Here is a 27,470-nt window from a genome sequence, read left to right as displayed (position 1 = left end):
ACATATAAATAATGTCATAAATGAACTCAAATGAACACACAAACACTGAAGCAGATTCTGGATCTCTTAGGATCAATTTATGATGTGCCATCAGGAGGGGGTAGGTTTATTAGTTTGTTATTTTCGAATCTCTTCAGTGAGTATTTGTTTATATTTATGTGTAATGGAGCAAACCCAATGCCTTTTGAAACCAGTCTCACAGTCCCCTTCACCCCAGTCCAAAACCACCAGCACTAGAAGATGCAGGCTGAATGCACTGCTTACCATATGTTTGTTGAACGAACAACCAAGCTGTCTGCTGCTGGTTTAGAAAGGGTGCCAGACAACTAAATAAAAAAACATGCTTCTCAATTTCTGCCTTTGAATATCTGAGGGTGGCCACGTTCATTTGAAAAGCTAATATTTACAGCAGCCAGCTGCAGCGAGCAAGCTAGAAAACCAAGTCGGCGCACACTCTAGCATACAGATCCTCACATCCACGCGGATGGTGCGAAGGAACGTTCGCCGTGCAGCAGACGGGTCAGAAAAGGACCATTCACCTTGGGCCAGGACCTCTCAGACCTGCTAACGACCACCATCTGATCATCCCTGTCAGCCAGACGAAATGTTATTCACCATACATAAATCACCCGGCCACAACGCAGGCACGTGAGCAGGGGCGGCTTACTGGGCATCACACGTGTGCCGACAGAAAACAAGCCTTCTGCCTTTCCTCATTGGAGGATGAGAAAGAGGTGAACCTCACTGCTCTCTAATCCTCTGTGGACACAAAGAAAGGAAGTGGACTGATCTGGATCCATGCACAGGAAATGAGAACAGATCAGCAATCAAAAAGCGACTAACAGTTGGTTTGCATGTCTTGTTGTGATGAATTAAAAAGGTTCTCGATCAGCATGAACTCCGTCTGCTCCTGAGACATCTACACTGAAGCTTAAATACTACATGCTTCTAAGAAGGGCCAAGGTTTGGCTGGTTAGGAGGCTCCCATTAACCCCTCCAATTTGAACATCATGGCGCTTTTCCACTGCGTGGTACGACTCAGCACGGCATGGCTCCGCTCAGCACGGTTAGCGGATCCTTCGCTGGCTGTTCTGATTTAAATCTAGCAGTTGTGTTTGTGTAGCAAAGTTAGTGACACAGGCAGTGACGATTCTCTCTGGCCAATCAGTGATCAGCAGATTTGACACATCACATTTTGGTAACAATACTGTTCATTTGGAACCTCAACCGAGGTGGTACTAAAAAAAGTACCAGGTTCCAGGTACTGTACCCAGTGGAAAACCCCCCAAAAGTGAACCCTACCGAGCCGTACCATGCCGTACCATGCAGTGGAAAAGTGCCATTAGTGTACATAAAATAAAGATCTTTGGTACCAATAATCATCTTTAATCCTCATGCTACAGATCAACAGTAAGCTAGAAAAATACAATATTTTGCTAAATATAAACCATGCCATTCATAATATTTTTACTTAACTTTTTAATGATGTCTTATTTAATGTATGTTTAAATCCGTCATGAAATCAAGTTTTTATATCGGCCACTGACAGAATATAGACACAATCACATTTTTAAAAAGTTGATATAAACTGTCTTATGTGCAAATCAGATGTATACAACTCATATTTTATGTTTTAAAACATAAATAATTGTTTTTAATAGTTTATACTCTGTTGTTAATTTGAACCTTTAAGGCCAGATTTACTAAACGGCAAATTAGCGTGAGAGCTAATTCCAAAACAGCGCTGATGGGTGAGGAAATTTCTGCAGGTGATTTACTGACAAATTAAACAAATTAAAGAACACAGACACAACATCTCATTTACATATCGACCAACAAAATATACCAAGTGCAGTGCAAATTAGCATAGTTTACCAGTAATTTGATGAGTGCAAAAGCATTGATGCGAGTACCAATGCCAATGCGAGTAAATCCCATTGAGTGATTCATTTTAAAACTTTCCACCCATAAATTTTGTGTCTGAAAGGGGAACTCCTACAAATGAATATTCTATAAGTTCAGGCACAAAAATAACTCTGTCCATGCCTTTTCAGTGCCAATTCTTTACTGCGCATCTTTATTAAATCCTGACAGTATTGTTTTAATGCCAAAATATGGTTTGTGCTACCAAAAGCTGTTAGTAAATCTGGCCCTTAAAACTGGCAGGGTTTCCTTGTCTACTTCACAACTTTTGTTTAGACACTTTTTTTCCTTAAAATTTTTTGGACCTGTATTATACCTGATATCCAAATGGATTAACTCAAGAGTTTTGAATAAAATTGGGAAAAATTGTCAATATCCAGCCCTACCATTTATTGTTGCATCTTTGAATCTAAATCCATATTAGTCTCATGGGAGGAGCAGACATTATGATGGGTAACATCCACAGGAACAAAAAATGCACTCATGCAAAGATGAGACATAGTGTCTCCACTCCATATGGGTCGCAGGACACATACACTCACACACTCATAAGGGTGTGCAGAACTGACACCAGGCGGCAGCTCACAAGCCACAGACGGCCAATGTTCCATGTCTGTCCTATACATCCCACAGTGTGGCCTCATAAAGACTCAAAGAAGAAGAGCTAAGTTGGCAGTTTCAGGAACGTTTGCTCCCTCCTCAGATGCATGAAATGCAGCCCTACTTCAAATGTCTTGTACTTGGGCTGTAAATATAAGCAGCTGCTTTAAAAAGAATTACATAAATAGTTTAATAGTTTCGGATTCATATGAACTTTAAAAATCACAATGGGATCCCCTCAGTTTCAGGAACCCCTATAAAAATGTGCTGGTGTTCTTGAGATTTTTACCGATTCGTAGGAGCACATAGAAAAGATGGGAAGAATGTTGACCTGCAGTTCTTGAGAGTCAGGAAGAACATAAGTGAAAGTGTATAAAATTTGCTTTCTAAAGACTGGTCACAGTCAGTTTATTCTATAGATAGTTTTATGTTTCTCTACCATTGGAAAGTTTTTTTTTTTTTTTTTTTTAAGAAACATACTTTTCTTCAGCAAGAATGTAATAAGCAAAAGTGACAGTGAAGATTTTTATAATGTAACAATATATATACATTTTTTTTCATATAAACAGTTCTTTTGAACTTTCTATTCATCAAAGAATACTGATTTTAATGTATGCATTTCTGGTCAAATACAACAGCATAAGAACATACAGTAAGAGACTTTCAAAAACATTAAAAAAAAGTTTTTAGTCATTTAATGATGACTACAAAAAAATATTTAGCATATTATATTTTACAGAATTTATAATATTTTTAATTATTTTATATTTAAATATGGGCTCTGTGGCTTAAAATTCTGCAGTAATAGTATAATACAACAAGCATTCAGAGTGCAATCAGCTGAGGTTAACACCTCAACAGAGGGTCACTCTTCTAGTCAGATAAGTTGCTGAAGATGGGGCTGCGAGTACTTTAGCACAAATGTTTTGTCTGCCTTGAGATAAACACAAATGACTTCCTCCCCTCTGTTACAACTGACTGAGCTTTCAGTGTTTCCTGAAGTCACTACAGAATTTCTCATGACAGGAACTAAAACTCGGAACTGTCCAAGTGTCACTAGAACACTGTGTACCTTTCTAACAGCAACAGAAGAAAAAGATTATGCCATGCATTTCAAGAATAAACTCATTGAGTGCACAATTTTTTTGGAGAAGCAACATCTATTTTGAAAAGTTGGCTCAAAAATCCAGTCATCTCTAAAGTATGAAAAACAATTTATATTTAATTTCTCAGATCGGAATAAATGTACCCATGTACTCAGATTTACATTTACCACAGAGTGTAAGGAGAGAGAACTCCTGCCAAATAAACATCACAGAGTAAGGCAATGTTTTATACAACGTGCTCAAATGACACCAAAAACATTCAATGTGATGAATGTGACCTGTGACAATGACGTTTATCGATCACTGCAGAAACCTTCCTAACTATTCTGATCTATACTGCCCTTTATTCTGTGCCTTAGACATTCCTATAAAAAGACCATTGGGGGGGCAACACCATCTAACCCTCTCCATCTCTTTCTCATTTGCTGTGGCTCACTCTCAGAGCGAAGGTTAATTGAATGCAGTGTTTTCACCTGCATGGCTGAGATCCTGCGTGAGGCAGATGCTCCTCGTGGGTAAATGGAGGCAACAGTTTCCTGAGAGGCCCTCTGCTGCTGTCAATATTCACTCACTCAAACCAGCAGTCAGACAGTCAAGCTCTTAGGAGCCACTCATGAACTCCTAAACTCAGTTCATGCAGGAAAGGTTTATGCAGCTGTTTAGAAATCTTTAGTACTTGGGTTGGTTCAACCAAAAATGAAAATTAGCTTGTGTTTTACTTACACTTGATGCATCCTATGTTTATATGACTTTCTTCGTTCAGACGAATCCAGTCAGAGTTATATTAAAAACTGTCCTGGCCATTCCAAGCTCTATCATTGCCGTCAGCGGGTGTTGCAATTGAACAGTTCACAAGTCATCAAATAAAATGACTTTTTCTCACTTCATCTATCTGTCATACACAGCAGCCGTTACGTCGAATGATGTGGTACGCAGGCATTGCATGATAGTGACGAATGCAGAGAGAAAACAAAACAAAACGCCGTCACGAGTTAGAAGCAAAAACCGAGGATTTGCAAAGAAATAAACTGAGGAGAGGAGACTGGTTTTACTTTGCTAAAGTAAGGAACTTTGCTTCCTTTGCTCCTTTACACAAACTCACAAAACTAGCATATCTAGTTTTTATATCACATAGGTGCTGCATCATCTGCTGGAACGGCTTCCAGATATGTTTATTACGTTTGAAATATGGATATTTATCTTATGAAAACACATGCACTGGCTACAGAAGGCCTTTATTCATTCAGGGTTGCATTTAATATCAATTTAACATGTGGGGTAGGGGTCTGGGTACAAGGTTGTAAACTACTGGTCTAGTCAAAGTATTTTATTATGTTCAAGCATTTAACATACTTTGAATTAATGATTCTCTGTTTCAGATTGGACAAATCACACCATTTAAATTAGGGATGGCCCGATCACTGTAACTAATTAAATAAAGTTAAATCAATCCAATTATATATATATATTATATATACACACACACACACACCACACATACATTAAAGGGATGTGGATCTCCATAACTGAGGCCGATGTGATAGGCATCTCTATGTATACCCAATGATACGCTACATTAAAGATACATTTGAACCAGCTGCCGATGTGATTCAATGTCATTCACCCCTTTTATGATGCAGTGCAATCTGATTTCGAGTTGATTAGATTGGTCTAGCAAATTAATTATGCTATGCAATTTAATATTACTAGAGTAATCGTAGACATTGGTAGATGTAATCACTGCAATGGTAAACATTGTAAACAAGCTTTGTGGTCACAATTATGAATGAGTTACTACTTATATAATCTTCTTGTATTTTATATGTATAATAATCAGAATACCGTATTTTTCGGACTATAAGTTCATGTAAAATTAATTTTGATAAATAAGTCGCACCTGACTATAAGTCGTAGGACCAGCCAAACTATGAAAAAAAGTGTGACTTATAGTCCGGAAAATACGGTAACTGCAACATAAAGAAGAAAAATAGATAAGTTTAGAAAGCATGATGCTCACGATGTCAGAATTAGGGTTGGGCTGATAGACGGTGCATTGTGATCCCCCCCTTTACCCCCAGCAATCTGTCGCATCTTAAAGGCGCAATATGTAATTTTTCTGCTTTAAAAATAGCAGATATCACTATATCTATGTTATATATATTTTTTAGTTGTGTACTTACATTATCCTGACAGTTTCCACGAACTTTCAAATCCGGAGAAAATTATAGTTTAATTAGAAGACACGGCACGTTTCTTTATTTCCGTTTTGTCGCCCGTCTATGGCGTCATATAAACTTTGACCCCTCTAGTTTATCTAACTTCCTGCGGAACCGCCAAATACAAAGGTGAACAGAAGCAAAGACGAGACGAAGAAGAAAAAGTAGTAGCTAGCCTTGATCGAGACTATTATATTTTATATTTATATTGTTTATATTCGTATTTATACCTCAATCAATAACTTAGTTATGGATCATGATTATGCTTTGCCTGCACGTTCTGTGAAGCGCAAACGTATGGGTGAAATAAATGACCCGAGAAGGTTTTGGGACAAGAGAAGCAACAAGACACGGGTAAATATTGGAGGTTAATTTCCAAGATAGAGAGAGCTTCGTGACAAGCTGAAACTACAGAGAGATGCTTGCATTCTAATAAACAGGTATGCATCCATTCAGCTAACTATATCTATCCGTATATTTTGTGAAACTTTGATGTCTTGTGTAAAACGCAGACGGACTAGCTCTCATGTAGAGTATAATGTAAATCTACATTTGTTCTATATCTAGCTGGATAAAGTAGCTTCAAATGAAGTTCACTATCTTGTTCGATATCATAGTATAAACGTAATTATAATTATTAACGAAAGGCAACCGTGTTTTTTTAACATATATTACTACTAGCTAGATGGAATATTGGTTTGATAGGGGTCTGATAATTCATATATCTCTCCGTTCGAAAATACGTGATTGTCAAAATACTAAGACCGGCGTCTCTGCTGCGTGCCAGAAGCGTGGCGCGCTGCTGCTGCTGTAGGTGACATAGAGGGAGACCGCTGACAGACCAGGCTCTTGTCTTCATGACAACAACATCTATACTTCATGTTGAGCATAAATATAAAGCCTACTGATAAAGGAAACCATCAACAGTATTGACGGCAAAATAGACTATGTTTGACAGGTGCAAAATTTGAAAATCGTTAATTATTTATTTATTTTTTTAATTACATTTATATCTGAATTTATGTCAACCTATAGACTTTCAAACATCAAAATGTCATGAATTTATATGTATTTGTGTACAAAATTACATATAAACATATTTTCCTATTATATTTTGCCTGGAAACGCTTCCAACACGTGCGCGTGTCGCGTGAAAAATAGGCGTCGTTCTATTTCTAGCATGCACGTGTTTTCCGCACACACGTCTCAAGCAGGCAGTCTGCAAGCTCTAACCTATTAACATGGGAGCCGAATTAAAAACTGACACGCCACGCAGCTGAGACGCTTGCGCCACGCATCCAGTGTGTCGCCGGCCTCAGTTAAAATGAGTGAGGAATGTGGGGAGCGACAGAGCGCGTGTTCCAATGAACAATAACTCCCATGAGCCTACGCTCTTTCCCGACGTCATCAATGTACGTCTTATGTTATTATTTTGATTGAGTGACCCCTGGTGGCCAAAAATCCCATACTGTACGTTTAATACCGTGTTCGGCACAGCCCCTAACAATCGTGAATTGTTTAAAAGTGCGCATTAATTTTGTTTCACAGAAGCTTGATAACATGTGAGGCTCTAGAACAGACCTCACTGGTTCTGTCGCATCATGCACGCACATTTGAGCGTCTTTTTTAATAGCGGTTGGCAAACTTACTGGAAGGTGCACACCACCACCTATTGCACGACACCAGCATGACAGCTAAAATAAAGGAGTAAAATGAGATCAGGCTTAGGATAGCGTTGATACAGATTAGTTAAAAAATCTCAATCCCAAATGTCCTAAAAATTTTAATTGTCAAGATTTACTCAGGTCAGCTGCATGAAGTCATGACAACATAAGGGTGAATAAATGATAATTACATAATTTTCATTTTTAAATAAAGACCATTTTTGAAAATGTACTTTTCACAAATCCCCTCCATGAAATGTAATGTTATACAACAAAAAAAAAAGTGAGAAAAAAAGTTTCATATTTTCAGTTAAGCTGCAGGATAACTGACATAAAATTTGGTCATCACGTTTTCTGCCCTACAGTAATCTGAAACTACTTCTTACAGAAATATTTTATTTTTGAATGTTTAAATATTTATAGATTAACCAAAACACTATTTTAAATGTACTCTGTTAAACAACTTCAGGCACTTTGTCTCCCCTAACCATTCTCATCTCACCCGTTGAAAGTCCTCCCTGCAGGCAATACTGACAGTCAACGTTGAAATAAATTAATATTTTGTGAAGCCAGTAACAGCAGTAACCAATGACTAGGTAATTAGTGTTTCTATACAGTAAGTATGTGTTTACCCTGCAGGAGGATGCAGAAGTTATTAATATTAATACTAATAATACATCTCCCATAATATACACATACACTAAACCATAAAAGAAGTGAGACAGATTTCTGACAGTCAATGACAATGTATTTCACAACAGTTAATCTTTGCAGTAAATACAAATGCAGACATATAAGATGAACATTTTAGTCCAGTGCAGACACTCTTGCTACTGCTTTACAGAGTGCATACAAGATTATGTTGTTAACTTCATTTTACAACACAGTGCTTACTGCTGCAGGCGTAACTACAACTCGAGCAGCTGCACTGCAGCTCACTCACACACTCACACACAGATCACACAGCAGCACCCTGAGCAAGCCCCACCCACTGACTGGCACAGCCTATCAGAGAGCACTACACTATCTTCCAATGAGAGACAGAAGAGGCAAACCAGTGGCAAGAGTACGGTCAGAGCGATTGGTCACAGTTTTCAAATTCACAAAACTGACACTTAAAATGACAAAACTTTAAGTTATATTTAAACTAAATTAATTATCATTTCATATAATTAACACTAGTCACAAAAAGCTAAAAGAATCAATCGTGATAATTTAATATAGGGACCATTTCTCACTATTGACAAGTTGCTTATTAGTATGTCTAGAATTAATATTTTGGCTTTATTAGAGCTTATAAAGCACATATTCAATTCAGCATGACCATGTTCTTCATCCCTAATCCTACCTTATACCTAAACTTAACAACTACCTTACTAACTAGAAGTAAATCAGCAGTTTATCAAGACAAAAGTAATAGTTAAGGTTTATAAATTGCGAGAATTGGAAAATAAAGTGCAAACTAATTATAAAAAAATATATATTTTTTTCTAATTACTATAGTACATAGAACTAGTAAATAATAAAATGAAAATAATAAATAAATTTCATTTCAGAAATCATTATGCATGCATTATTTAATCTCTTTAAATTAAATAGTGTGATATCTTATATATTGGCATTATATTGTCCATCGGCCACCCTGCTCTCTAATAATAAAAAAAATCTACACATCGCTCTATAAAAGCACTGTAGACATTTACATGAAATCCAGCATGGAGCCAGGAAAGCAAGACAGAAATTACTACAGCACACTGTACCCTGCAGGTACACTGTGTTCACTGTTTGCTTAAATGTTTAGCTGAAGAGATCACAGGTTTTGGAGGAAGGCATTGTTAGTGCACTGATGCATTAAGTAATCAGCGTGTTGGGAGTTTGCTTTCAAAGCATGGTGCAGCAGAGTTGTTGTTAGGTAAATAAAGGTAAAGTCTGCCAGCTGTTTCCAGTACTGCTCCATTTTATGGGTCAGTCACACACATACAAAAACCTTGGCAACACGAATCTGCAAGTATTTATCAGTTATTTGTGCTTTCATTTTCCACCGGTAACCATGATCTGTTTGTTCTCCTGTTTGAGAAATCCCTGCTCTAAATAGCGGCCCCATTAGAGAACACAAAGAGTTCTTCTGGTAAGAAGCTTGGCCACTTTGCTCCAGGATATTAATGGTTGAGACAGGAAGGAGTGTTTACATGAGGCATCCTCACTGCTAAAAAAGCTAATAGAGTTGTCCCTTCAATAACATGAAATGATTAATGTCTATCTAAATTACAGCTCGAAAATAATTCTAATGTTTTAGTTGAACTAATTACACAATGTGTCTGTTAATATGCATGTCAGTTAATACAACAGCATATAATATTTGCTGAGAAAAGCCTCTAATTGAACATCATTCAATAGTAATACATTATTGTCAAAAACAAAAGACTTTTGAAGTCAATTCATTGTTTATTTCCATCACTGCTGAAGACAACCTTATTAAACAAGCCTAAGTGGATTTGCTGGACTTAGCTGGTCAGACCTTCCTATTGGGTGGTTTTACAGTGGTTTTGGACCGGCTAACCAAAAAATAGCTTCAACTAAGTGCATATTCACAAAAATATGGTACTTCAAGCTCTGACAATAACAACTGTATCACTAATCATGTTACATTGCCTGCCCTACACTCTCAGAAAAAAAGGACAAATTCGTCACTCTACAAAAGCTAAAAGTTACATCTTTATGCTTTATCTACCCCTAAAAGGTACATAATATTACTTTAAAAGAATATTCATACCTAAAGTGACCATATTAGTACTTTTCAAAGTGAACTGCCAGTTTTGACAGTTTTGTCTCTTCAGTATCAGCAAAAGGAAGCAGTCTTGAATTAATCAGGTCTGTGGAAAATCCTAAATCACTTCTTGTCATACTTTATGTGACTTCATGTAACGAGTAAAAACTTGAAATGAGATTGAGTTACCTCATTTAATGCGTTATCCAGTGCCTTAGGCTCTTACTGCTTAGAAAATGCTTTTATTTTTCTTCAGGAATATGTAGCCTGTTTCATTGGGATTGTCAGTATAAATAATACTGAGAAACATGCATCATGGGGATGAGAAGTGAAACAACAAAATCTTATGCTACTCAGAAGTGCAACATATTCAATTAATCATATACCACATTCGTTAATACATTCCACATCTGTCGTATAGTACAAAATCATCTGACTCAGAAGCTTCTAATTTGATATAGAGCAAATATACTGACAACATGTTGATCCGAGTATTTTCCCTGAATTTGTAATTGTGATTATTTGTATTTACAAAAAAAGAATGATAATAGCAGATATTTCTGTGATTTTACAAAAAAACAAACACACGGCTGACAGAAAATATTAATGCAGACCTGTTGATGATAAAATATAGTCAAGGCTTTCTCAATATGTAATTATTGAATTATTTGTTTGATTATTTGTGCAGGTCTAATCAAAAGGCCAACAGCAGAGGAGCAGAACCAAACTGAGCAACTGAGAACACCAACAGTATTTTAACAAGACTTGGGCTGAAACGATTCCTCAAGTAACTCGATTACAAAATTTGGAATGAATGAATCCAAAATAGGTCATTGCACTTACATCAAATCACGATATGGACTAATATCTGTAAATATTAAGCCGGGACAGTCTATTTAAATATGAATCCAGCATGTTCTGCGTGTCTCTGTTAAGGAATGGAGCAGAAGCGCATCTTCCTTTATCACACACACGGAAGTGTGCGTGACGCTCGCGGTAATTTCAGCATCTGCTGTCTCACTAAATAAGGACGTGAACACATGAACAAATTCTCCAGAACTGCACTGACAGTCACTTGATGAGGATTTGACCGTTTGATTTGAGTAAAACTAGCATCACATCACATACACAGAACTGTAAAGGTACGTAAACCCGTCAAAATAAAAGTCCTGTTTAGTTTAAAAACAAGTACTTGCCAGATATGTATTACTATTGTTCAGCAGAATGTACATAGCCTACTACTAAAAAAAGGTTTTTAAGGTTTAATCACACATTTCTTCCATGTTTTATTTGTAATAGTGAATCCCCTTTGTTTACCAAAAAGTTAAGTTTGCTTAATTTTCAATAATTAAAAGATTAATTAAATTAATGTTTTATGTGTTTAATGTTTAATGTGCATCTCAGAAAATGCTTTATTTAAAACCCCAACTGAATGGCACTTAAATGCACTTAATTTATCTGTCAACTTTATTGTCATTGTTCACAGTACAAGTACAGACCGAGAAACAATGGTTAATAATTAAATGTTTATTTTTGATGTATGCATTCTATGCATTTAAAAAATAAAAAAATAAATTCTAAAAAAACTTAGTTGTTAATTTTAAGAGACCCAGGAGTCTTATTTTCTCTTGCATAATTAATATTGCACTTTAATTAAGCAAAAACACATTTTATCCGATTACTCAATTAATCGATGGACTTTTTGGTAGAATACTCGATTACTAAAATATTCGATAGCTGCAGCCCTAAACAAGACATGCAAAAACAGCAAAGAAAGTTGTAGAAGGCATTTTAAAATGTTAGTGTTGACAAAACAGGGATGTGTGAGAGAGACTGCAGCTCATCTGAAACCCAGTTGGCGCAGTCAACGGGCTGATGATAGCATGAACTGCCCTTGGCAAGCTTGTGGTTTTTTCTGAGCCTGCGCTGGCACACTGAGACAAGTTTCTCCACTTCATAAAGTGATGTCCATCACAATCCACCAGTGCACAGAGAGTTATAGGCCTTCGAATTCAAAATATAAATCTCTCTGTCTGAATACCATATAGCAGTCTGACAGTCTGCAAAAGGAAGACAAGTACTGTCCAGCATCATGAGATGTTACAGAAAAGACCTAGTCCCGCAACAAACAAATACTCATATGTTTACAATGCAAAGCTCTACCAGCTTATGGAAATTATGCTGTAAAAGCAGATCATTAAGACTGCAAGTATTATGATGCAAGAACTACAGTACATTAACATACTGTATGCCTGCCTACATTTATTTATGAACAGCAACTGACCCTTCACTACACTCCGCTCCATTTAGTCACAACAAGCTTTGAAGAACGTCCCATAGGGCTGAATCTGAGATTGCTATGAAAAGTGCTATGTTCAGTAAAGCATACTCAATAAGTGAAAGCAACAAATGGATATTTATGGAATAAAGCAACAAAACGAAAGGCCTAGCAAATAAAAACCTGATACCTGATAAAAATATCAAGCTTACCACTAATGTTCAACATGTTAGCTCTCATGTTTAGCACATATTCCAGCAACTTCAGACAGTAGATTATCACTGAAACACTGATTCACAAACTTCAGCCTGTGAAAAGCATCACACATCTTCATGTTCATAGCAAAAAAAAAATGTTATATATATATATATATATATATATATATATATATATATATATATATATATATATATATATATATAGAAACAAGCAAGGACATTTATGTCTCTACATTTAACAAAAGGAGCAATAACGGTCATCCACGGTAAAACAACTTTTTCACCTTTAGGAGGGACACTGTTCAAAATCCTTCGATTTTTAGACTAAACTAATGAAGATGTACCTACACTTTACAGTAAGATAATTACCCAAATTACACATGCATAACTGGATTTATCATAGCACCATATGGCAGCACCAACTGCTATTCAAACAGTCTGCTCTGAGTTTTACTTTCATTTTCACTTGAATATTCTAGAATTTAAACAGGCTTCTTTTGGCATCTTCATTTGAGCATGAAACTTAAAATAAAATTTCAGTTATTGTAGTTTTCCAGTTATATAGTGCATTTTCAGTACAAGTAATAAATAACAAGTAATCATCAGTTTATAACTGCAACATTAATTAAAAAAATAACGTAAAAATAATACATCAACATTTAGATTACAATCTTAAAACTTTGAATTATATCTCTTTTTTTAAGATTTAGGTGTCAAAGCTTTTTTTTAATCTTTTTTTCAATTTTACATATTTACATGGTTTCTTTTGTAAAACGAATAATGAAAGTCACACGTGAGGTTGAGTAAATGATGACAGGATGAACTATCCCTTAATGGGTACATTTACAATAACACACTTTTGACAATATAATGCCATTTTTGTAAATCTAATTTTTAAAAACCAAATATAAATCAAATAAATGGAGTCTTGAGACCACAAGAGACTTCAGATTTAGGCTAACTCAGACTCCAGTTTAAAGTCCTCATGCTTGATTCAGACTTGTGAATACCTCTGGAAATCTTTACAGGCATCAAATCTCATTGTCAGATTAGCCACAAAAATATTATGTCATTTTGGAAAAGATTAAGTTGCTTCAAGTGTGGAAAGATTTGAACCGTCACATAAAAGTGAGTGCCGAGCAGAACCTGAGTGGTTTGCCGTCTTACATTCACAGGAAATGACAAACAAACGTCTTGCTCTCAAATAAGCAAGACGTGATAGAAGTCGGCAAATATTGCATTTCTAAATATGCTTTCAGTAAGTTTGCCGTGGTCATTTTCAAAGCACTGAAACTCAGTGCTAACTGAAGTCATTTTGTATCCTAGCAACATGTCTGTTAGGGAACAATATCGCTGAGACAGTTAGCACTGTTTGCACTCTCAAAAGAGAGAAAGAGAGACTTTAATGAAGGACCAGATGGGTCAAATGGACGTAAATGTCTTTTTAGATTTGAGTTTCAACAAATTCACGTCTTTGGTCTGTCCAAGGCCACCGCTTAAGTCCACATGTTATTTTTCCACAGGGGACTGAGTCAACAACATGATCCAATAAATTCTGAATGAATCACTTAATGAACTTGTCAGCTGAGCCACAAGTCAGTACAGGGGAATTTGAAATGAATGCTTTGTCACGGTTTGTGGCTACCATTTTTGGTTCCTTAGATTTCATGTTCATCTTAAACACTCAATGGCTCAAGTGTTATGTAATGTGACAGATCAAATTAAAAAGGACGCAGATGCAAGTTCAAGGAAATGCAATCAATTACGTCAAAGTGCGGTGAATTAATTTATTTTAATGAATGAGCAGCAATGGTCATTATTTAAAGTATTATTGCATACCAGGTGAAATGTAAAAATATATTTTCTATGTGTATGAAACATTCAAAAATAAAAGTTTTCTCTGCAATATTATCAAGCTTTGGAAAGTGTGTTTTGTTTTTATCAGGGTCATTCTTTGTTGATCGCCTGAATGTTTGTTGCAGAAAAATATAAGTGCGCAAATGTTCTGTCATTTTTCACAACACAGTCAGCTCGTGGTTAAGTCCACCAACTTATATCTCATTTACAATAATTTTATTTATTTCTGTTTATTACTGTCGTGGTTTATATAAAAATAGAAGATAATAAAATATATTACAATTAATAACATGGGTTAAACTGCACCGTAACATGGGTTAAAAACAAAAACCCCATCACTCTCCTTCTTGGTCAAATAGCCATTGATGCCTTCAGTGTGACTCTACAATTTTCATAGTCATGAAAATAAAGAAAACTCTTTGAATGAGAAGGTGTGTCCAAACTTTTGGTCTGTACTGTAGCCTATATATACCACTAGCATATGTAATAGCCCTAAATCTAGCATACTTGAAAAAGACACAAGCTCTTTATCTTTAACATGCTGGGTTTGTTGTGTTCAAAGCATCATATCAGAACTCAACCAATCACATGTATATTTTGACAGGCCATTTAGCATAATTTGGTCAAATTTTTGATCTTTCTGCTTCAATTCTACTTTCTACTTTAATTCTGTGTTACCTGCTTTAAATTCATAAATAATTATACAGTTTATTAGTACTTTCTGAGTAAAAATTGTTTCAAAGTAAATCCTACATCAGTGTATACAGACACTCCACTCCACATGACCTTCATCTTCAGAGCTGCTCTGAAAGTTCAGTAGCGGTACAGTAGAATGTACTTATCAAAATAATAACACAATTTATTAAAACTAGAGATGCACCAATCGAATGGTTAGGGACTGGAATTATCCAATTTTCCATCAAGTCTGCCGATTCAGAGTAGGGCTGTGCAGTTAATCCAAATTAATTGACAAGCTATGCAATATTAAAACAGTTCAAAGCATTCAAACAGAAGACGCGGAAAAACTCAACAGAGAGTTCGCGTGCCAAGTTCAGTGCGCACACGGAGAGCCGTGCAAACACCAAAACAAGCTATTCTTTGCTTCCTCCAGCGCCTGAACGAACTAATAAACCTTGGCAGTTAAAAATAAAAGCTCAAAAAGACATGAACCCCAGCTTCGGCCCTGTACACCGATCGCACTGCTTCAAGTAGAACACACAGCTGCTGCTGCCACCTTATGACACTAGATTTACACTTCAAATTAGGTAGTCTGTCTTCGATGACAGTAGCTCATTGGAAAAGGATTGAAAATGCCCTTCAGTTTGTTTGCACTAATAAATGCTGCTGCCTGCTAGCTGCCATCACCAATAAAACCTTCTTCCATGTTTGTTTGTTTTTCTATATCGTCATAAATATTGTTATCGCAAATATTTTTGAAATATCGTGATATAATTTTGAGGCTATATCACCCACCCCTAATTGAAGATGATAAGCCTTTTTAAATTATTCAGAGTAGAACATTTTAGACAAAGAATTGAATTGTATTCTGATCCATTCCAGTTTGGTTTTATTTCCAATGATTGCAAATGGCCTCTCACTAGCATGATTATTTCAAGGGGCTCTTTCTCTGTCCCCGGCCTGCAGAGTCTGTCGAACAGGCTAAATATTTATCAGGGAGAGTTTCATTCAATGTACTCATTGACTGATTCCCACAATGAAGGCTGAAGCAGAGGCGTTTCAGTCTGCAAGCGGGTGACAAAGACACTGTAGAAAAACGGTGTAACTGAAAGACGTGGCTGACATCGTTTCGTCCATTGTCAAATACACCCACAACAGACTATCTGTGAGTACAGCACAGGGCATAGAAGCCCTCATGACTGAGCTTTTTGGCTTACTAATAATGCCTGTATATATGTCACCAGCACTGTAGTAGGTAGACTGTTCTTCACCTCTGAAACACTGCCCTCTGCCAGTGACTCTCAGAGCCAGTGCAGACATGCAAACCAAGAGAAGAGCCCTTTGGAGAGAAGAGCCATTTGGACAACATCAGCTAATGATTATCCCAATGTGACTCAATGAGAATTTAACCATCATCAGATCAAACAGCACTTTTCAAAACAAAATTTTCACATAAATTGACTGGTACAAAATGTCAGGTTGTATGGTGATGGTCGAATGATGATGACTTTTGTGTGCAAAGATCATACTTCTTATTAATGCGTCATTAACACATAATTTTTTTTTTAATTAATATTATTTACAATATAGTTTTATCTACCTGCTATGACATAAAGGCATTTCTTTATGCAAAATGTATTACAGTCTTTATATTAATCAAACAGCAACAACAAACAAATCACTCTTGATTAAAAAGCTCTTGCAACTTTAATAAAGAATAATTGTTAATTTATACAGTCCAATATGCAATGCTGTTTTACATTTGATTAATTTATTCAATTTCTGTACCTAAAAACTTATGCTAGACCTACCTAAAAAAAAAAAATCACTGTTTATTGTTTGTAGCTTTACTCTATTGTATTTATTTGTGCTGTTGCTTGTAGTTGGATAGAATATTCTTTTTCTTTTTTTTATTAGAAAGTATAGTTTTTCCATAAACATAGCACATACAGAACTGTACCGAAACCGTGAAACAAACCAAATTGTGAAAAAGTTGGACCGTGCCACCTCTAGCATGTGTGTGTATTTATATTTACATAAGACATATACTCAATACACACACACACACACACACACACACACACATATTACGTAAACAAAACATTTTATTTTGCATGAGATTAATCATTTGACAGCACTAAGTTTTATCAAATAAATGCAGCCTTGGTGAGAATATGAGTCTTCTTTCAAAAACATAATAAACTCTTACCTACCCCAAACTCAACTGCCACTGAGATGAATGGAAATGCCAACAGGCAGATTTCTCAAGGCATTACTCTTTGGAATCTACAGGTAGACACTTTGGAAAAATATTTTTTTCTAACAGCAGCATAAATACATTATAGAAAAAAAACTGACATTCTATAACTACAGCTTGACCTTCTGCTAAAATTGAGAAGACACTATCCATTTGAACATTTCCACACCCGTCAAAGGTACATCAAATTAGGCAAACATCTCACAGTAATACTGAATTAAATTATTACAATTCCATCAAACCTCATTAGTATGTTCTCAAGACCTGTGGATGGCTGTGATCCTCCATCTCTCTAGTCCACTCATGAAGGACTGCCTCTTCATTCATAACTAATCAAACAGTGCAAAACAATACTCAGAGTTGTGCCCAAAGAGCTGGTGGGTGCTGACTCACGCAGGGCTTTCTGATGACGTGTTGTTGATGCCCTCTCAATCATACATATGGAGAGACAAAATGTAAATGGATGGTGCACGAGTGGGATTCATGAATAAAAATCCCACTGACAAAGTTTCACAGTTGCGTAGGGGAAGATCCCACAAACACCAGAGACATTGTGCTCTAAATGCCAAATGCAGAGATGCAGACGGACTATGAGGGATGGACAGTGACAATTCAATCAGCAAGTTTCAAAAGAATACAACATAACAAATAAAACAAAGCCACACGCAGAATTAATACAACATCACACAGGGAAAAAAATCATTGTAATCATTATAACAATTTAGAGATCAATTTTCCCTTTTCTTCTGAGAAAAAAGATCCTGGTATAATCGTAAGAAAGTATTTTTAAAAGATGTCAATAACGTCACAACCTTTTCACAAGTTTGCCAGTAATTTGAGTTGTGCTACCCATTAACTTCAGGGCAATTTAAAAATGAATTTAAAAGTGTCCGTGTTAATAAAAATTTAGAAAATTATAATTTTAAGCACACGTGCCAAGTAAATGTACTCTTTGTATTCAAATGATACCATTATAAAAGTTTAAATTGAATTACTCTAAAACGTCATGTGGTGGAACCATCATGTGAAGTCATTTTATCTTTGAATACCTTGAATTATTTTTTTTCAACATACATCTCTGATTTGACAATCATATTTCAAACAGAAATTAGCTAAATATTTTTAAGAAATAAAAGATCACCCAAAATGTATTTAAATTCAAAAATTTTAAATCTACTTAATGCAGAAAACAAACATTAATAGTTGTGGACAAAAATTATTGCCAGTTAACCTTTAATTTACATTTAAAATATATAGATCGTGCTTTTATTCAAAATGACTTCCATTGCATTCAAGGTATACATTTTACCAGTTCAGGAATTCCATGGGAATCAAACCAATAAACATGTGCTAAAAGTCTGTACTCTTACATAATTCACCAACAACTGTCTCAGTTGTGCCTGTTTTGATTCCTACTAAAAAGTTTTAAAAACAACTTCTTAGACAAAGCTGATACTTAAATAAAACGAACTCCACGGGTTTCCTGAGCCATGAAAGAACAACCTCTGTGCAATAAAATTTTCCTTTGGGACAAAAAATAAATAAATACATGCACTTTTACAAAATGCAATGTATAATACAGGATCCCTTTCATCCATCTTTGACCTCTCATGAAAAAATAAAGAAACCCTCCTATTTGGTTGCCATGGTAACCATAGGGTTATTCTGCAGGAATCGCTGTTGGGTATAGACTCTGTTCTGCCAGAACAGTTGGAGCACTGATAATATTTGCAAACACCGCTGGGTGAGGAAAAGCTCCCTTTAAGGGTATGGTGCATTCTCTTCTGAACGCTGTAAGATGAGGCAGCGTGCCCTTGATGCAGCCGCAATGAAATATTTACAGCTCCTCTATATTACACATATTTTTTGTGACAGTTGCGCAGAAGGACAAGATGAATGCCATCGGGTTCAACTGACAGGCATCTTCAGTGGACCAACAAACGAAGCTTCACAGTAACACAACCACGAAGGGTCAGGAGAAGAATAGGTTGTATGAGACAAGTGGTTCTGACCAAGCCTGACACCATCTCACCAGCTCTGGGGGCTAACAACTGCTCCAACACGCACACACACACACACACACGCACTAGGGCTCAATCACAGAGTGAGACAGTCAGAGCCGAAGTGCAAGACGTGGCACCTGCTGGGTTCTCAGCTGCCCGTTTCCCCACCCAATAGCAAGACAAACCCCAAAGCAGTGCCACTGTGCCATATATGAACGTTCACGCCACAGTAGCAGCCTTCTCAGCTGAGATATCCCACAAGCCTCTACTGCAAAGCTTGGCTTCCCTCAAGCCAAGGCTACTGCGGATGTGTATCTCATAGAGTATCTCAATATAAAAGCACATTTTCATTTCAATGTAATTCTAAAGCATTTTAAGCAAGATTTGGATATGGACAAATCAGATGTAACTTGTTCTGAAAAATGTGTGTGTGTGTGTGTGTGTGTGTGTGTGTGTGTGTGTGTGTGTGTGTGTGTGTGTGTGTGTGTGTGTGTGTGTGTGATGCGCATCTGAGTGAAATGGATTATCAGTATTGGATGAAGGATGGTACATATCCAAGCTTGCTTCTGTTGTAATAAATGTCCGAGATTTAAGCTGACTAAATGCAAAAGATCAAAACGTGTCACCAGAGAGAAGTCTGTCATTTCATTGGATGATCCGAGATCCACAAGATTATGATGCTGTGCTTACATTGATAATATTACAAGGTCAGTTTTTTTTTTCTCGCTTGGATGAATCATTCACAAAGAAAATTTGCATTTGGAAATTAAATAGAATAGAATTTTCACTTCATGCCGACTTTAAACCTCAATTCAAACAAGCAGGAAATGACTGCAGATTTGTTTTGAAATGGCATCCATTCACGTTAAGCCTGAAGACTTTTTCCTCAATGCAGCCACCTAGACAGATCTCTGAAGATTAAATCTGAAGATTTACTGTACGTACAGGAACAGAGTCCTGAGTCTGAGATTATAGTCCACCACCTTTCATATGCTTCCTGACACCATATGAACAGTTAGAGACAATGTTTTTAAGGTATACATACAATGACAACAAATAAGCCAACTCGCAAATGAGCTACAAACCACTAACTGTCAGCCCCTTTGCCACTCCACTGACAAAAATCCAACATTACACCTGTTCACAGGTTCAACAATGACACAAGAAATCAAAACAGACCATCTCTTTTATAACGCTCAACAAATGAGAAACATTATCATTAGCCCGCTAGTCTATAAACAAACAAACTTGATAATACTGTGAAGAGAGCAGCCAAAGCCGCTTCACAAGAGATTACAGCATAAAAGCTTCTATGACAATCATTCTCACATTCTTCATGATATAATCCTGGTCTTTTCTCTGCTCCCTTTATAGCGATAAAGGGATTAACAAATGAGGAATTATGCGTTACAGTATTTTAATTTCAAGGAAGGCGAGGTAATAGAGGACACAGAAAAAAAAAAACAAGTACAGTAACACTAACATTTCAATAAAAGAAGCACTCAGCGCTGGTAAAACAGATTTGCTGGTGTCCATGAAAAGAGCAGCAATGTGGTAGATTAGATTTATTTGTGCCTCTGCATTTGACTGACAGAGTATTAACATTCACAATAGCGAAGGGAGAAGCACCTATGCATAAAGTGTATTTTATTTTTTTAGTGTGTGTGTGTGTGTGTGTGTGTGTGTGTGTGTGTGTGTGTGTGTGTGTGTGTGTGTGTGTGTGTGTGTGTGTGTGTGTGTGTGTCTGTGTCTGTGATGCGCATCTGAGTGAAATGGATTATCAGTATTGGATGAAGGAAGGTACATATCCAAGCTTGCTTTGGATATGTGTCTGCAATCTCTTTTTTAGGTTTTAAAGATCTAGAGTGACAAGACAGATAATCTCTAATCACTTTAGCAAGGTAATCACATTGACAAACCAATATGGGGATTTTGAAGTGCCTGTTGTAAACCTCTGCAAATTGAGACTCAAGATGGACAAATAGTGATTTCAAAGAGAACAAATCACTTGATATTCTATTTGAGCATGGCTTTAGACACATTTTGATCATGTGAAACAAGGAGGACAATGCAATGAATTTCATTTGCTCCGAGTTTAAACATTACTCATGTTTTTATGACAACAAATATAACTTAAAAACTGATGCCTTAAACATAAAAGCACGTAAGCCATAACAAATCTGAAAAAAAATGAATTTTTAGCATGAAATCCTCTGCCATATAATTTTCAGAAAAAATAAACACTCAAGCGTACATCAAACATACACAGTCTTGAGTCACTGCAACAATCTTTTATGATTTTACACAAATACTCCAGAATGTATTACAGAGCATTATAGGTCATTTCTTTGTTTGCCATAAGTGACACTGAATAAAGCTGTGATGGGGGAAAGGGTATTACTGAACAGATCCTAATGCCCCTGGGCTTTGTGACTAGTTCTCTATTGAGAGTTCAACTTCATAACCCACTTTTCCAGCTACAGATCTGTTCTTAGCCTTTATCTCAATCTATTCAACTCATGAGCCAATAAAGAAAAATCATTTGAACTGGGTGGATCATTTTTAGCCATCAAATCTACAATCTATCCTTTTTACAGACACCCTTAGATACATTTATAAAACAGATAAGCAGAGTTATTGAGAATTAAAGCAAAAGGAGTAACTAGTTTATTCTGCCTGTCACACATCAAATTATAAAGTAAAATCTATCATGTTCAACAGAGTATGAATATACTTACACAACAAATAATTGATCGACTGTAATAGAGTAAACCTCACAGATCAACAATTACACAGTAACAATTTCATTTCATTAAAAAAAATTAATAAATCATAATTCCTAAAACAAAATGCATTATTGTTCTGCATTAAACCAAATTTTCTGTCAGCAATAAATAACTGTTCAATACACTACAATTTAAATATGAATGTTTGTTCTGCAAGCTTCAAAATCATATTTTACTGTTTGGATTTGGCTAAATAACAATTATTTTATCAGATCAATAGCAAACTGAATTGTTCCTAACAAACTAGACAATTAAAATATCAGGCTTGCCACCACCCATACGCACAGCAACAAGACATGACAAAAGAAATTAGAAAATATTTCTAAACCTCTCCTGGTAGTTGAGAAACGAATTAACAAATTCACAAGAACAAGAAAATGAATGATTTTAAACTTATTATAATTATATACAAAAAATATATATATTAGAAGAATGAGAGAAGCACATTTGAAACTAGTCGCAGCATTAAATGTCATCTGTTACATACATGCAGCTCTGCTCTGCACTATATTTTTTCATGCTTCCATCGCCTTACTGCAAACACACAGGACTCCATAATAAAACATCACATGAAAACAGGGAGAATCCTGCTCAGTAAAGCACTGCTTAATGTAAGCCAAAATGTAAGAATCTAAAAGTAACATTCAACAAGGGAAAGTGCAGCTGCTATTCAAGACATTTTGCAAACCCATAAAACCACTGCAGTAGAACTTTCACAAACTCCATGAAAATACTGGGACATTTCTGTTCTAAATAGATATGCAATAAAATATTTATTTTTAAATAATTATCTTAGAAATTATTCTTTATTCACACACTAATAATTAGTTATACAATTTATTTTATATGAAAACCTGTGAAAATAATAAATTGTAACAATTGTTACAAAAGTGCTATATTATTAGAATGAGTTATTACAATTTTATGTAAAATTTATATTTCCTTTTCAGACAGCTGAGTAAATGCTCAGGTACAAGGTGAAAACTTTTTCTCATGAAATTCTGACACAATCAAACAGTAGTTTATAACTTACACATCAATAATATACCAATTTGGCAAAAACAATACTTGTTTAAAATGTATGTATCTATTTTGTCATATTCTAATCTGATCATTTAGATTATTATTTACATTGTATTGGATGCTATATTAAAATATATTTAAATGTAATATTATTTATCAAAAACAGCAATGATATAACTACTTAATACAAATCACAAAAAACATCAGCTGCCTAAAAAGCATGTTTGTTTTTAATTATTTCTGTAAATTGTAAAGTCTGTTCAGCAAATGCACAATATACCATAATAAACATTCAAACTGATGTGAGCTAATACAGTCTCTTTAATTTTGTATTTATAATATAACGTCTCTTAAAAGAAACCAGTTTATCACGAGAGTTTAATGTCAGCATGTATATCAATTTCTAAAGTCTTACAGAAAAAAAGCCAGTGTTAAACAACTGCCAAACAATAAAATAACTGATAGGCTGTTATAATTTATTAAGGCAACAACTCAGTGTATATATAAAAAAAATTAAGAATCAGATATATGTAAGATGGCATAGCCTTAAACTAAATGCCATTTTCTTAAAAGCTGTGTTACATGCTAATGACATGACAACGATTCAATAATTTATTTACATTTTTAAAGAGTAGGTCTTCTCCAAGGTAATTTAACACAGTATGGATATATAATTTAGATATAAATGCTATAAACCGCTGTTACTAAACACACTCGATATTAAACACAGAATACACCAAGGATTCAATTAAATATCGTTAACATTAACTCAGGTTAATACAAATAATCACAACAGCAAAACTTCACGTACGTTATGTGCTGCTCCACTGAATATCACGTCACATGCGTAATGTACGTTATATTAGCAATGCTCAGTAATGTTACGTATAAACTAAAATGCACTCTAAAATTACACTGACGTCAAAAATTACCGAGATACCTATAATCACGGACAATGTGGGCATGGGAGACTGCAGTATCATATCTAACACATACGCGTCTTGTGTGTGAGGGTTATATTACGACAGAAATGCATCCAAATCTCGCACATGTGTAACCTGAGCCGCTCCAGCTCGCTTCAGATTACACTGAAAATTCTAGAAGCACTCTGGAACTGCGTTCAACGTTCTAGAACGAGCTGCACACACGCGTTCTGCTCGTGCATGCTGCTTTCAGTCATGTTAGGTTGACTCTAGCAGCAGCATGGCCGACTCTTCCAAATCAAAGACTGGCCATCTTGACTGCGCACTTTGTGCAACACGCTCCCCGAGTTACACGCGACCCTCTGATGCGCCAGAGACCAGTATTAACATGTTTGACGAAACAACGCTTCTACACCTTTATAGCAAGGTGACTTTTCGATTTAAGCGTTGCGAGTGACGCCTTGTCTGACAAGGAGAGGCCGTAACAGGAGCGCTTTTGACATGAACTGTAAGTCTGTACATGTAATTTTACACAAGCCCTTACATCTCAAGGTTGTGGGTTGTTTTCTAGCCATTTCGATGCCGCCCTCCCGTGGAACACAAACGCAGGGCCTATAGGGGAAATCACGTGGACCTCGGAAGGGCCTAAACATGCGCCATGAGGTCATGCACAATGATCTTGCTCTTGTACAATTCAAGCGTAAGAAAAAGGGGGAATAATGTCAGGTTTCAGATATGTTTCGATTAAAACTTAATTTCCATATTGACATTTACTACCTGGAGCTATTGCATGTAAAACACGGCGTGTTCTTACAGCTTTTTTAATTTTATTTTAATTTATCAGGTCAAATCTAATAAATTATGTAAAGAAACTCCCAAAATCATTATTATTTTCTACGCCTGATACATGAAGACAGTGCTTTAACAGTTTATAACTGAGGTAAAACAGCGTATTTTGAGTCATGGCCATAATACTGTGCCAGTATGAGTGCTTATTAACCCTGACAAGAAATCTATTAATTAAAAATACAAGTCAAATAAAATGACCTGACAAGAAGAACATGGCATTCAAAATTAAGGTTACGCCTGAGGAACAAATGCACAAAATAACCTAAAATGGAAATGTAATTTCCCTACACATCACAGCTTCATAAAGACAAAACACTGCACAGCCAACTTCCAGATGTCAGTTCATGCTCCTTTCCACTGCAAAAGCATAAATAAAGCAAAATTATTACCTTAATTTTTTAGGAACAGAGTAGTCGACCTCGATCACTTTCCCATGTAATTCAACTTTCCCTGCAAGCGAGAAACAAAACAAATGATCACAAAATTGCATTCCTCCAGTACATTATAGACACTCCTAATTATGAATTTCAGAGTTTTTACCCCGTTTATAAAACAAACAACCGTGCGTGCGACGTAAATACGTGGGATACAATCACACGTGCAAGTCTGTGCTTATAAATGCACGTCGTCGACGTATTGAGTTTTATCATGTCTACGTGTAAGGTGTCTACATGTAAGGTGTAATATTTTTACCTCATGTCCTATTATGCGAGATGCTTGATGAGCTGATACGATATGAAGAATGGGCAGCCATGCTTTCCACTCCCACTAACCACATACGAGCATTGAGGAGAGTTTGAAGAATGGGAGGTCAAAGGATACGACTCCTGCCTAAATTTGCCCCGTTTCTTCAAGTAGGTTTGGATGTGTACTTTTCTGTTGCATGCACAACGACTCGCGAGCGTGGAAGAAGAATATAGAGGTGTTGTGCTGTGCATCTGTTGTGTATGAGTGGCCTGGCGCAGCACAAAAAAAATTGGCATCTCACCTCCGTACCCCCCAGCTACCTGTTTATTAGCACTTTCCTCCAGACCCCCATCACCCACCTTTAAGACACCTCGTAAAAACATACCTGGACACCATAGGAACATGCATGTGACGCCTTCTTCTCGCTCAGGTCGCTCGCTTCTTTTCAATAAAATCAAGACAAAAAATAACTGGAAAATAATTATGCCTGCCACCCGAGCATCAGACCCATCCGATACATTCCTATGGGCCGTCGGCTGAGAAATCACCCCCGTTCAGCACCTCGGCTAGGCAAAACAAGCGTACATTTAAAGATTTCTAGCATAAATTAAACTTGTATCGCGCGTTGGAAGCGAGCGAGCTCGAGTGTAATTGAGCTCGCGGCGTTCATTCGCGCAGTTGCGAAGAACGAGAGCAGCGCGCGGCTGTTGCGCGAGCGATACTTTTTCTTTTCTTTTCCAAGAAAGTCATTTACGGTGTCAGTCCAAGGTATATATATAACCGCGACTTCGCGCGAGTTGAAAAACGCACTTACCGGATAGAGTCTCGATGGCTTTAATCGCCCAGTTCTGGTCGGGGAAGTCCACGAAGGCATAGCCGGATTTAAGCAAGACCTGGTCGGTCACGGGAAGCTTCCTCTCGCCGAAGAGCTGCTTCAGGTCCTCCACGGTCACCAAAGGACTCAGATTACCCACATAGAGTTTGTTCATGGTCTATACTAAAAATCTGTACGTCCAAATATATCGGCGCGCGCGCGTGCAATGGATTGATCGAAGTAAGGAAAATAATGAGAAAATAAAATAGAAAAAAAAATAAATAAAAAATAAACGTGCTGAAAATCAGCAGTCACCCCCAGATGCAGCCGGACCCACTGCTACATGTACACAACTCTGTTCCTGCTCAAACTCTTTTACTGGGATTGAAAAAAAGTGTCGTTACGTTACTCTGTTGCCAACAAGCGCCGCCTCTAAATAAAACCGCTCTTAAATATCACGAATTCACTTTTGAGGTTTCAATTTGCCACCATAAATCATTGGATAAAGTATAATGATAAGACTCAGTAAGCAACACAGAAGGGTTAGTTCATTTAAATCCACTTACAGAGAGAGAATGTCTCTTCAAGTCTATATATATTGTAATAACAGGTTTACAGCCATTCAGCTTGTGTTAATAAACGGATGTATGCGTATTTAAATCATTTTCGGAAACAGCTTTCATTTCCATTCGTGATTGACAGCTTGATTGGCGAATTTAGGGTGTTGTGGATTGATGGGCGTTTTCTTCTGTCCCTTGTGACAATAACTCGTTGTTTGTTTTATAATGGTGTACTGTCTTCGTGTTTGATTCGATATTTAA

The 27,470-nt window shown here is 36.4% G+C and overlaps 1 protein-coding gene across 4 annotated transcripts in view; it reads right to left on the bottom strand.

The window, feature by feature from the left end:
• igf2bp2a (insulin-like growth factor 2 mRNA binding protein 2a) overlaps positions 1–27,020 on the bottom strand; it is a 53,058-nt gene extending 26,038 nt beyond the window's left edge. For 3 of the 4 annotated variants that reach the window (XM_059499803.1, XM_059499804.1, XM_059499806.1), the window contains exons 1-2: positions 26,650–27,020; positions 25,538–25,598 (exon numbers count right to left, since the gene is read on the bottom strand). In XM_059499803.1, the coding sequence (XP_059355786.1) occupies positions 25,538–25,598; positions 26,650–26,824 (236 nt within the window). In that variant the 5' untranslated portion in view covers positions 26,825–27,020. Of the gene's footprint in view, positions 1–25,537; positions 25,599–26,220; positions 26,556–26,649 lie in introns of those variants that run through there. The other variant, XM_059499805.1, reaches the window with a different exon arrangement.
• Positions 27,021–27,470: the final 450 nt, after the last annotated feature.

This window comes from Carassius carassius, chromosome 19 (genome assembly GCF_963082965.1).
Source record: "Carassius carassius chromosome 19, fCarCar2.1, whole genome shotgun sequence".
In the NCBI taxonomy this organism is placed as follows: domain Eukaryota; kingdom Metazoa; phylum Chordata; class Actinopteri; order Cypriniformes; family Cyprinidae; genus Carassius; species Carassius carassius.
The sequence above is the reverse complement of the archived record's forward strand: the minus strand, read 5'-3'. Positions and strand labels throughout refer to the sequence as shown.